Here is a 13,608-nt window from a genome sequence, read left to right as displayed (position 1 = left end):
GAATTCTCTCAATCTGTAAGGCATTTATGAACTAAGGCAAGATGAGAAATATTTTTTCTTTTTTGTAGTATGTTTATTGAACACTACTGGGAATGAAACATGGTCAACAGAACTAATGCTTCCTCCTGAAAATATGTTTTTAGAAAAAGTATAAGCCCACAGATACAAAGAACAGGAAACCAGATGAGAGTATGGGGAAACACAGAATATAGAACGCAATGAACAAGCAGTAATTAACTAGCAGAGTAGAAAGAGTTAGAATGAGAGTACCTACAAGAGGCGGGCAGGAGGGCTAAGGAATAGAAAGCCGATTGCAGCCGCAGGGCCCTGGCAAGGAGGAGGAACTGGAGGTACCAGGCAGCCTGAAGGAAGAAGTATGGCTGGGGCTGAAAATAGCACTGACTGGGCATTGGACTTATCAGAATCCATTTTCTCTCTCCCCTCACTTCCAGAAGACCAAAGGTTTATTCTCTGAAGAGGATGACCAGGAGATTTCAGACAATCAGAGGGACAGCTGAGAGTAAAGGCGAGTGACATACTGAACATAGGAGGATTAAATAATTTTAAGATCTCCAACCTAAGTGATGAAACTCTAGCCACCTTTTCCTGGACAACTGCCAGAAGCCTGTGACCGGTCCAATAGAGCCAGACAGGAGGCTGGGGGAGCCCTGTCTGGGGCATTGGCCAGATTAAAAGGTAATGGTGCCCCCTCCCACCAGTTCTTTGGTCCCTCCCCAATTACCCTATACAAGACGACCTGTCAAGATGCTTTGCCACTGCATTTAGAGCTTCCAATCAGCTTAACAATGTCTTCCTCTTAATTATGAATAGATGATCAAAAATTAAACATTTGAACCTTGTCCAGAGTCAGACAGAGTCTCAGCCCAGCTGACAGCCTTTCTGGAAATTTCAAGTCTTCAGGCTTTCTTTTAGTCAAGATAAGTGATAAGCCGGACTTGTTGGAAGTAGAGAAGTTTGATAGGTCAAAACGGAATGAACTCCAGGGCATAGTGGCTTGCACCTGTAATCCCAGCACTTTGGGAGGTCGAGGCAGGAGGATTACTTGAGCCCAGCAGTTCAAGACCAACCTGGGCAACATAAGGAGACCTTGTCTCTACATTTTTTTTTTTTTTTCCTGGAGACAGAGTTTCACTCTTGTTGCCCAGGCTAGAGTGCGATGGCACAACCTTGGCTTACTGCACCCTCTGCCTCCCAGGTGCAAGTGATTCTCCTGCCTCAGCATCTGAGGTAGCTGGGATTACAAGTGCACATCACCACACCCAGCTATTTGTTTTTTGTATTTTTAGTAGAGACGGGGTTTCACCATGTTGGCCAGGCTGGTCTTGAACTCCTGACCTCAGGTGATCCACCTACCTTGGCCTCCCAAAGCGCTGGGATTACATAAAATTTTAAAAAAATGTTATCAAGGCATGGTGGCGCATGCCTGTGGTCCCAGCTATTCTGGAGGCTGAGGTGGGAGGATTGCTTGAGCCCAGGAGCTTGAGGATGCAGTAAGCCACTGCAACTTCAGCCTGGGCAATGGAGTGAGACCTTGTTTAAAAAAAATAAATAAATAAACAAACCTGAAGAAAACAAGTACTGAAGAAAAAAATACTCCTCCCTTCAAGGAAAAAATTTGCATCATAATATCATCGCTAAAGAACCTCTTAGGCCAGGCGCGGTGGCTCAAGCCTGTAATCCCAACACTTTGGGAGGCCGAGGCAGGTGGATCACAAGGTCAGGAGATCGAGACCATCCTGGCTAACACGGTGAAACCCCGTCTCTACTAAAAAATACAAAAAATTAGCCGGGCGAGGTGGCAGGCGCCTGTAGTCCCAGCTACTCGGGAGGCTGAGGCAGGAGAATGGCGTGAACCCGGGAGGCGGAGCTTGCAGTGAGCTGAGATCTGGCCAGTGCACTCCAGCTTGGGTGACAGAGCGAGACTCCGTAAAAAAAAAAAAAAAAAAAAAAAAAAAGAACCTCGTAGACTCTGCAGTTTTGGCCGTCTGTATCTGATGACATGTGATCCAGCAGGAGAAAGAATGTTTTCAAATATCGTGAAACTGGGATTTCCTCCCAAAAGCAAATTTCAGCACTGCCTGAGCATCTTGATTTTAGGCTTGTGTTCTGTAAACCTATATGTATGAGATTTTCAACATCTTCTCACCTATATTCCCTAGCTAAGAAGTCGGGGGTATGGTCAGGCACAGTGGCTCATGCTTGTAATCCCAGCACTTCAGGAGGCCAAGGTGGGCAGATCACTTGAGGTCAGGAGTTCAAGACCAGCCTGGCCAACATGGTGAAACCCTGTCTCTACTAAAAATACAAAAATTAGCCCGGCACCGTGGTGCGCACATGTATTCCCTGCTACTCGGGAGGCTGAGGCAGGAGAATTGCTTGACTCCGGGAGGCAGAGGCTGCAGTGGACTGAGATCGTGCCATTTCACTCCAGCCTGGGTGACAGAGCAAGACCCCATCTCAAAAAAAAAAAAAAAAAAAAACAAGTCAGGATAGTGAATGTTTCCTTAAGTTCATTTGAAAACTTCTCATTGCTGTATAAATTGCAAATAGCAGTCAATAATTTCTCCACTGATGACCTTTGTGTGGGTAGTCCTCACACTTCCTACAGGAAAACCCGGTTTTAACCCTCTGCAATAGGTGCTTCCTCTTCATCATCTTCATGAAGTTGCCTGCTTTTGCAGCTTCTTACAGTTTATTTTCACTTCAAATATACCAATGAAATAATAGTCATTAAAAATCAAACATTTAAAGAAAGTCTCCATTACGTAAAAGTAACATCAAATATTTAAAAAGCTTGAAAAACAGTGACAGTACAGGAAACTTCAAAAAAATTAGTATCTTAAGAGGCATAAGAGAAAATATTACGGCTATGGAATAAAAACAAGAAGCTATAAATGAAGAAAAGAAGAAAGCTCTTGGAAATTAGACATTTTGACAAATATAATTTTAGCAGATGTGTTAGAAGTTGGGAAAAATTCAGGTACAACAAAAAGATGGAGAAAAATGATTACAGAGAGGCTCAAATCAAATACGTCACAAACCAGAGAGCCAATGAAAAGAAGAAAATACAGGGGAAGAAATTACTCCGAAAAAAAAAAGACAGTTTCCTGAACTGAACTAATCAGCCCTTCACAATGAATGTATGAGAAGCTGAGTACAATATACAAAAAGGCACAGACCAAGGCATGTCATGTCAAAATGTCAAAATACCAAAGGAAGAACAGTTCCCAAAATATTAGAGAATTTTAAAAACCAAAAATCACACTTAAAGACAGAACAGGCCGGGCATGGTGGGTCACATCTATAACCCTAGCACTTTGGGAGGCCAAGGCAGGTGGATCACTTAAGGCCAGGACTTTAAGACCAGGCTGGGAAACATGTAGAAACCCCCTCTCTAGTAAAAATACAAAAATTATCTGGGTGTGGTGGTGTGTGCCTGTAATGCTAGCTACTCAGGAGGCTGAGGTGCGAGAATCACTTGAACCCGGGAGTTGGGGCTGCACTGAGCAAAAAAAAAAAAAAAGGAAAGAAATAAAGAAGGAAGGAAGGAAGGAAGGAGGAAAGGAAGGAAGGAAGGACGGAGAGGAGGAATGACGGGAAATGAAGGAAGGAAGGAAGAAAAGGGAAAGGAAAGAAAGGAAAGGAAAGGAAAAGGAAAAGGAAAGGAAAGGAAATGAAAGGAAATTAAAGGAAAGGCAAGGAAATGCACAGGAAAGGAAAAGTAAGGAAATGAAAGGAAAGGAAAGAAAGGAAGTAAATTAAAGGAACGAAACAAGGAAGGAAAGGAAAGTAAAGGAAAGGAAAGGAAAGGAAAGTAAAGGAATGAAAGTAAAAGGAACAGTAAAAGGAAAGGAAAGGAAGGAAAGGAAACGGAAAGGAAAGGAAGGAGAGAGAGAGAGAGAGAGAGAGAGAGAGAGAGATAGATAGAGAGAAGATAGATAGAAGAGAGAGAATAAAGAAAGAAAGAAAGAAAGAAAGAAAGAAAGAAAGAAAAGAAAAGAAAGAAAGGAAGAAAGAAAGAAAGGACAAACAGCAGGGCTGGACTTTAGAAGACCATGAAGTAAACCTTCACAAATCTGAAGAAAAATGTTTTTCATTCTTGAATACTATAACCAGCCAATTTGTTAATGAAATGTGAAGGTAGAATAAAGACATTTTCTCAAGAAACTAACCTTTCTCTGGAAGGTTCTATGTTTTCTTGCCGTGGAACCTTTACTTACACTGACCGTTGTATACATTGTATTCCAGGGCCTGGGAGGCATTTCTCTCTTCTTTATTTCCCCCTTTGTACTTCAAGAGCTAAACTTCATCTCTCCATCCTGTAAGGCAGCATTCCTCCACCTTTTTAGCACCAAGGAAAACAGTTTTTCCATGGACTGGGGTCCGGGGATGGGTCAAGCACATTACACTGATTGTGCATTTTACTGCTGTTATTATTACATTGTAAAATATAATGAAACAATTCTACAACTCACCATCAAGTAGAATCCGTGGGACCCTGAGTTTGTTTTCCTGCAACTAGATGGTCCCATTTGGGGGCAATGGGAAACAGTGACAGATCATCAGGCATTAGATTCTCATAAGGAGTGCGCAACCTCGATCCCTCTCATGCACAGCTCACAAAAGGGTTTGCGCTCCTATGAGAATCTAACGCTGCCATTGATCTGACAGGAGGTGGAGCTCAGGTGGTTATGTGAGCAGTGGGGAGTGGCTGTAAATATAGATGAAGCTTCCTTTCTGGATGCTGCTGTTCACCTCCTGCTGTGTCGCCTGGTTCCTAACAGAACACGAGCCCCTACTGTGAGGTCTACTTTTAAGCCACCACCTCCTCAAAGAAGGATTTTCTGTTCCTGCCAGTAGGATGCAGTCTAAACCTGGGTGCTCACAGACCTCTCTAATCCTCCCTTCCCCACAAGGTATTGTATTCTACCTTTTAGGACCACGACTTTCTCCTGAAACAATGGAAGCTTCTCACATGCAAAAGACCTGCTTATTTCTTCTTTGTGGCTCTGGCCTTGCAGTCCCTCCTACTCACCAACTGGGTCTAACATTTTCTTTAATATAGGAGATACTCAATGATACAAGAACAATGGACTCAAGATTGAAGGTTATTCTACTCCGCTAAGAAGATCACATTGAGTCCATCATTGCTTTTTTTTTGGTTTTTTTGTTTGTTTGTTTTTGACAGAGTCTTGCTCGGTTGCCCATGTGAGAGCAAGAGATCTCAGCTCACTGCAACCTCTCCCTCCCAGTGTCAAGTGATTCTCCTGCCTAAGCCTCCCAAGTAGCTGGGATTACAGGCACGTGCCACCAAACCCAGCTAATTTTTATATTTTTAGTAGAGATGGGGTTTCACCATGTTGCCCAAGCTGGTCTCAAACTCCTGACCTCAGGTGATCCACTTGCCTCGGCCTCCCAAAGTGCTGGGATTACAGGCATGAGCCATCGTGCCTGGCTGAATCTATCTTATCTCTGCTTCAATTCCTTCTACATCCAGATTTCCCAACTCAGAGTTTCTGCATATAGGGCAGAAGGCAGCATTTTTTGAGAATTAAAGGACAAAAGAGGAAAATTATTATTTCAATTAAAAAGAGATGATCAAGTGACCCAGCAATTTCACTCCAAAGTACATACATATGTGAAATGAAAACATATGCCCACACACACAAAAAATATACACAGGAATGTTCATACTAGCATTATGCACAATACCTAAACGGTGGAAACAACTGAGATGTCCAAAAGCCGCCACTCACAAAAGACCACCTATTGTAAGATTCCATTTATATGCAATATCCACAATAGACGAATCTGTAGAGACAAACACTGAATAGTGGTTCTAGGCCTGGGGACGGGGGGTGGTTGGGGAGAATGAAGAGTGACTGCTGACAGGCTTGGAATTTACGGGGCAGTGAGAGTGGTCTACAACTGATTATAGTGATGGTTGAACACCTCTGAACATACTAAAAACCATTGAATTACACACTTCAAATGGGTGAATTATATCTCAATCAAGTTGTTTTCAAAGAGAAGAACAACGTGGGAATAAATTAGATTCATATATGACTTGTCTTTAAGGTAATATCAGATAGCACAAACTGAAACAACCAGGATTTGCAAAGTATGCCATAACTGCACAATTTCAAAGCACACATTGGGAACCAGAAAACACCACGTTAAAAAACAATGTCATGTCAGCTGGTATGTATTGGCCTCAAAATTAACATCTAATCTGTTCACTGCAGAGTTTAGTCGTTAAGAAAAGCCTTAACAAAGTGCTAGTGGAGAGTATTAGGTTTATTGACAGCATAGAGTACTTTGTTATATAACCTTTTGTAGGTCACTTAAATTTTAAAAGACAGTATCTCTAGTCTCACTTCTTGCCAATCACGTTCTTTCATAGAGGTATTATTAGGCAATTAGTGGATAATGTGTGTGTATTTATACAGGACCAGGGTCTGAAAGCACTGCTAAGGTCATCTGCACAGACTTATTTATTACATGTGATCTGTAAGGTGAGTAAAAGCACTGACTTGTAAAGTCTTTCTGTTTGAGAGATGCTTTGATGGTTACAAAGTAAATGTAGAAAATGTCTGATTCTTCCAAAATGGCTGTGCAAAGTGTTTTTAACTATCTAAATAGCATGAATTATTATGTTTTTAAACTTTAAGGCTTCATTTTGAAGGTTTCATAAAGGCACAATGATATTTTGGCAAAGAATGAGGCTATTTTTATAGATAAAAATAAAAATTTATAGAGGGAACTAGCCCTCTACAACGCCTATTTTGCATTATGTCTTCAAGGATATTGGGATTAATAAACCAGACCTACCAAACCATGATTTTAATATAAAGGAAAATTCAATCCTCATCTTTGTATTTTTCAGACACATTTAAATTCTCACTTACCCTCGTGTATCTCATTTGAATACATCAAAGGTTTAAGATATTGACCTAATTTTAAAGAAAAAATATAAACTATTTAAAAAAATTTTTGTGGGTACACAGATGTATATATTTATGAGGTACATGAGATGGTTTGATACAGGCATGCAATATGAAATAAGCATACCATGGAGAATGTGGTATCCATCCCCTGAAGCATTTATCCTGTGAGCTACAAACAGTCCAATTACATTATTTAAAAATATACAATTAAGTTATTATTGACTTTAGTCACCCTATTGGGCTGTCATATAGGTTTTATTCATTCTTTCTACTTTTTTTTTTTTTTTGGTACCCATTAACCATTCCCATCTCACCCATTAAATAAAGTATCTGTCATTAAACACAGGAAATAGTTTTTCAATTATTTTGCCTCTGTTTTAAAGTCTCTTCATTTTCTTTTGTCTTCTACATCATTCCTAACTATCAACTTTTTAGGCAGTAGGACAAGTAACATGACCCTGGTTTGATTTAGGAGCAACATTTCGATCCATGCTTGGTTGAAAGATATTTTAAAAGGTCTTTGCAGCAGTGTCATTTAACTCATGACGTAGCCACAGAGTCAGGAACAAAAATGCCCCAATTAGATAACAATTGAGAACCAAACCTACAGTCTATTGGGCTGTATCATGATGGGACATGAGCCCAAGAAACTGTTCAATTTTGGTATGTGAAACTTACATGAATAAATTAGCCACAAATAGAACAATCTTATTTTCAGAATACAAATTGTAGTTTTTTCTTACTTTTCTTTACACACAATGCAAAATATAGAATATAGAATTCAGACTCTCAGCTGCAACCTATATTAACCACAGTGGCGACTGTCATACATTATTTAATGTTCTTCATTATTTCATTTCAACTTCACAGTGTTCTAAGTGGCTAACATTGGTAGAGCAGATTCATTGATGGCAACTGGGCCACATCCAGTTTTACCAGTTTCCACCATACAAAACCCTCCCTGCATCTGCTATTTATGAACTGCCTTTCAGAGAAGACTGTCAGTCCTGGAGAAAATTTCCCTGCCAGTTGAGGTAAGAACATCATTCTGATATACAGAGGTACTGTTTTTTAGAAGTCAAGGTCTCCTGGCAGTTCCTCAGTAGACTACGATGGCAGCCGCGCTAGAGGTCATGAATAATGTATTACATAAGGGCTGTCCATGCATTCAAACCAGAATCTCCTAACCACAATTCCCATAGCAACACACATAGATTTTACTCATCTCAGAGATGAAGCAGCCAGCAGAAATGCTATCCTGGTATTTCTAGCACGATCAACAAGGCACTTAGCCTTTTTCAAAACAAGTTTTTCAAAGGAAAATCAACAACCATGTTAAAATAGGTTCACTGGGAAGCGACTGAGTATCCCAAAATCCAAGCTACCTTCAACTCGAACAATCTATGCCTTAGAAATCGCCACTATTCCAAGGACAGCATGGGAAAAAGAATTCAAATCGTTGCAATGAGTTAAATGAGACACGACCTGAGATAAATCCTGGAACTATCTATTTCATAGCTGCTTTGCAGTCTCCCCTCCATATATACACACTTTATCCTGGAGAAGAACATGTTCTAAGAGAAGAAACTTCTAAAAATCAATAGAATCCTCTGTTGCTCTTTGAAAAGCATAAGGTAAACGATTTTGAAAGAGGATACTAATATAAAACACCTATGAAGTAAAATTCAGGGGAAAAACTGTTCAAGTCTAAGAAAATAAACAATAGCTTGAAGTCAGTCTGTTTTTTTTTTTTCTTAACAGAGATATCGTTTACTGGGGAAATGAAGTAAAATGTGTTGATATTAGGTGCCATTTTTCCTCTTTGCACATTCAGGGATCCTTTTGTATGTGTCCAAATAAGCCATCCACCCACAGAAACGAGTTGCTTGGATTATAAAACAACATAGAAGACCAGTCTTATACACCACACTTCCTTTTTCTACTAAGGGAAGAAACTAGGCTCCATTTCTTGTACCTTTCTAAAACCCGACAATGAAATGCTCTAATAGATCAAACAAGCTTTAGGGGAAACTTCCACAGGTGGTCTATCAGGGGCACAGCACAACTTGCAAAGAAAGATCTTGGCAGGAAGGAAACGATTTTACCTTAGCTTTTTCCAACTGTGCCTGGGCCTGCCGCTCCGCTTCTCTGCGCACTGCTTCCCGGTCCTCCTCCAGAGACACATCGGAATCGGATGGACGGCTAGTGTAGGAGTCTGCCGAACCCTGGAGAGGAAAATGTACATTTTAAAGTAGATTCAATCTATGATGTTTGCATTGGAAAAGTCTCATCGACACAGCAGCTAGCTTCCCGGCTTGTTCTATACGTTCCTGAAAAGAGGGGAAAATAATTCATTTTGCAGCAACCTATCTAGAAAACCATACTCTGATTTGCAGACATTCAATAGAATAGTTGTGTCTACTGAGTTGCCATTCCTTCCCAAGCTTTATATTCCAAAAAACCACCCTTCCTGGAAGCCAGAACAAGTTGCTTTTATAATTAAACAGCTTGATGGTGCAGTGCAGAACTGAAGGACAACGATGGGTTTCAAGGATAGCTTCAAGAACAATCTACATGCTAAAGCAGGTATTTAAAACTAGAAAGACATTAAGCCTAACAAAAACATGAAAGAAAGTCTGAGTTATCAACTTGAACTCTCCCAAATGTCACTACCATGACATGATTCCCGCTTTAATCTGAAGAATCCTTGTTTACCTTTTTATACACCTGCTGTTTTCTCTAATAAAACTGTAAGACACTAGCAGCTAACTTCACTCCATCTTCCAGCAACACATTTTAAAATACCTTTACCTAGATTTAATAAAAAGCCGTCTACAGAAAACACCTGCCTGGGATAGCTCATCTGGCAATTAATCATAACGCAGGGAAAGGACCTCAAAAAATGACAGGAATCTCCCTAGCTTCCCTCTCTTGCAATCTTGATCCGATTAACCAAATCAAACCACCCTCTCTACCTGCACTCACTGCAACAACAGAAAAGCAGAACAAAATAACCTCTCCCCCCAAACGACAGCCCTTGCGCTTACACAGATATCAGAATTCTTCAGCCTTCCTCCCTTGGCTCTTTTCAGAAGCCTGATCCAGGTGGCCTTCATGAGCCAGACAGCGCCTTTATCGTCCGCAGCTGCAGCCCCGGGCACAGGTTCTCAGTGCGCGCTGAGCCCGGGAGAACCCCAGCTCCTTTCCTATCCATGCTCTGGGCAAGCCCCTCTTCTCCGTCCCTTTCTGCCTCCGGGGCTTTCACTCCCTGCCCCAGAGGACTCCCATGCAGGGAAATTCTTATTTTCCCATTCCAGGAGGGGCTGAAAACACACACTCGAGTGCTTTATATTGCTTTAAAAATAAAGAAGACTTCAAGTGCATTCAGAAGCCGGGCATCAACTCGTTCTAAACTTAATGCATCTCATAACCCTAAACATTCTCTTCCCTGCGCTCAAATTGTTAAAGGAAATTAGTTGTAAAAGAATCGCAGGAAAAAAAAAAAAAAAAAAAAAAAAAAAAAACTAGTGCAAAAACGTATGCAGTGACATTTGCAAGTGCAAAGTTCAAGCCTTATCTTTGGAGATCTCGAGGGGAAGGGGGGAGGCGGAGGGAGGAGGACGCACTCCCACACTGGGCATGCTCCATATGTCGCCTTTTTACGCAGATGCTCACATCACACTGTTAGTCTATGTCAAATTGCCATTTTACATCCAAAGTGTAAACAGCTGGAAAGGTCTCTTCGGTTCTATAGTAACCGGGCTCGTGGTATGTGTGTCTGCTTCTGTTTCAGATGAAACCTTCTCTCAAAAACAAAGCATGAGATCGTTTCCTTTAATAATCCCTTTCCATTACCTGCTCCAGAAACTGTGTCTTATGCCGAAAGCAGGTTCACAGGTAGTAAATATCATATGCAATATTGCATAGCAAAAATGAAATAATGCTCATCAGTCATAATATAACACAGTTCTTTATTGCTTGCGTCTTTCCAAACAAGATGCGAGAGAGAGACGTGGCCATTTAATTAGGACATGAAAGTAATCACAGCTCTATAAAGCAATGAGTTTAACGGAGCTCAAAACGACTTCGAACTGCTTCTCCAAATGAGAAACTACCATTTGAAATAAAGCCACTGGCATAAACAGCAATGTGAATTGTTATAACCATACTTACAAAGAAATTTCAAAGCTTGGTTAATTTATTAGTTGGAGTTAAAATTCACAGAAAAATTGAGTCCCAACTCTGCTTGTAGATGAGGGGAGTGAAGCTGAAGAAGGAAAGACACTAAAGTTATTAATTTCCTGTACGAATGAAATTACATTTTCAAAGTTTACTTATGAAGAAATACACACTTTGTTTTCTTGACATAAACAAAATGCTATCACTGTAGTCTAAACTGCATTTGTTTGAGGGTGGTGGGAGAATATTTTGTACAAATAAAAATGAAAAAAAAAGTGTTCTTAAGAATACTTAAGAACCACGGCTGGGTGCAATGGCTCACGACTGTAACCCTAGCACTTTGGGAGGCTGAAGTGGGAGGACTGCTTGAGCCCATGAGTTCGAGACCAGCCTGGGCAACATAGAGAGACCCCCCCCCCATCTCAAAAAGTCTTCCTCCCTCCCCCCCGGCACTCTGCACTAATATAATCTTCAAGAGCCAAATGCTAGAAAACACATAGAATAGGGGTTTCAGAATGAAAGTGAGTGATTAATTGTACCTCCATTTTGGTATCTTGACGTAAATTAATAGATCACCTATTGCTATGAGGTGAATGTAAAATGCGTGGCGGGTAAATTTACAAAGGAGCAATTAGTGTGTCAACACAGACACACCTGGTAGGGGACTCCTGATCCTCCTAGAGGACTTCTTACAGTAATAGTAGCACAGTAGAAAATTACCAGGAAGCATAATTATAAGGGGGCCCCTGTTCCCACTGTCACCAGTCTTGCCATGTTAGAGCCAATCACCCCACTATAGGTTCACGTCACACCTCAATGAAAAGACGAAGCTTCTGTCAGTAGGAGCCCAGCAATGACAGGAAGTACATAAAGAGAGGGCCGCATAACACCCACACATAATTTTGTGCGGGCTCATTCCCTTTTAAATATAATAAGATATGAAAAGTCCTTTGCTAATATTCAGATGCAGCTTTTACATTGCATAGTCACTTTGAGACCTGTTTCCAGGTTTAAATAGCAGTTAAAAACAAAAATCTCTTCAATGACTTTTGGCAATGCCTTGACTATTTTATAATACAGGATGTGACTATCAATTGATCTTTAGAGTAGTTCACAGAAGCATAGAAAGAGCCGGATTACTTTCATTCCTTGTATTTCTGATAGTACATACTTTCACACACAGTTTTTTTTTTTTTTTTTTGAGACAAGGTCTCACTGTCACCCAGGCTTGATAGAATGCAGTGGTGCAATCATGGCTCACTGCAGCCTTGACCTCCTTGGCAAAAGTGATCCTCCCACTTCAGGCTCCCAAGCGGCTGGGAATATAGGCACGTGCTCCCATTCCTAGCTAATTTTTAAATTATTTTTTGTAGAGATGGGTCTATGTTGCCCAGGCCGACTGGTCTCAAACTCTTGGGCTCAAGCAATCCTCCCCGCTCAGCCTCCCAACGTGTTGCGATTACAGGTGTGAGCCACCTCACCCGGCCTCAAAATATCTTTTGTTATAGAAGTTATATGCACCCAGCATTGAAAGAGACACAAATAACCATCCCCTGAAAGTCTCCCATACAAAGACAGCCACAGTCAAATAGTAGCAAGTTGCAGTCTCCGGAGCTGTTGCATGTTTGAAAGTCACCCTCCTGACATATGCCTTATAGTTAATCTCCTTTCTTCTGGGAGTGTGGATTTATGCAGTTAGAAGTGATATATCTAATTAAGCTTTTGCCTTTGGAACCATATGGACTTTCTGGGTCATCGTGCCTCAAGTCGTCTTCAGTCGGGAACAGCTGGCGGTCATTTCCATAACTCCGGAATAGGTTCATTACAAGATGTACCCTTGATCTCTACGGCTCTTACAACGTGATTAGCCGGTCTTTTGCAGTGTTTGTCCTTGCCGGTGCATCACATTTCAGCTACCCAGAGTTCCTTTTCTACATCTTAATACCTGCATTTCTATTTGGACATTTCCAAAAGTGTAACTTGTACTACTATGTACTGATAGTTCCTCCCAGGATCATCACCTTTTATCCTCAGAGCTCTCACTTTGTGGGTTCATTGCTCATAGGAAAATTCCATATCATTGGATTAATTTATGCTTTTATCTACTCTTCAGTTTCTTTTTCCACTTTTATGTCTAACGTTCACACAAGAAAGCATCACCCTTTTTTTCTTTTCTTTTCTTTTTTTTTTTTGAGATAGTCTCACTCTGTTGCCCAGGCTGGAGTGCAGTGGCTCAATCTCGGCTCACTGTAACCTCTGCCTCCTGGGTTCATGTGATTCTCCTGCCTCAGCCTCCCGAGTAGCTGAAATTACAGGAGTGTGACACCACGCCTGGCTAATTTTTGTATTTTCAGTAGAGACACGGTTTTGCCATGTTGGCCAGTCTGGTCTTGAACTCCCAATCTCAGGTGCTCTGTCCACTTTGGCCTCCCAAAGTGCTGGGATGACTGGCTTGAGCCAC

General features: G+C 41.1%; 1 protein-coding gene across 3 annotated transcripts in view; it reads right to left on the bottom strand.

The window, feature by feature from the left end:
* Positions 1-13,608, bottom strand: part of CACNB2 (calcium voltage-gated channel auxiliary subunit beta 2) — a 406,462-nt gene that overhangs the window by 132,538 nt on the left and 260,316 nt on the right. For all 3 annotated transcript variants that reach the window (XM_030941051.1, XM_010364018.2, XM_010364017.2), the window contains one exon: positions 9,074-9,193. In XM_030941051.1, the coding sequence (XP_030796911.1) occupies positions 9,074-9,193 (120 nt within the window). The remainder of the gene's footprint in view (positions 1-9,073; positions 9,194-13,608) is intronic.

The sequence above is a fragment of the Rhinopithecus roxellana genome, chromosome 11, assembly GCF_007565055.1.
Source record: "Rhinopithecus roxellana isolate Shanxi Qingling chromosome 11, ASM756505v1, whole genome shotgun sequence".
Classification (NCBI taxonomy): Eukaryota; Metazoa; Chordata; class Mammalia; order Primates; family Cercopithecidae; genus Rhinopithecus; species Rhinopithecus roxellana.
This window is presented reverse-complemented; position numbering and strand designations above follow the sequence as displayed.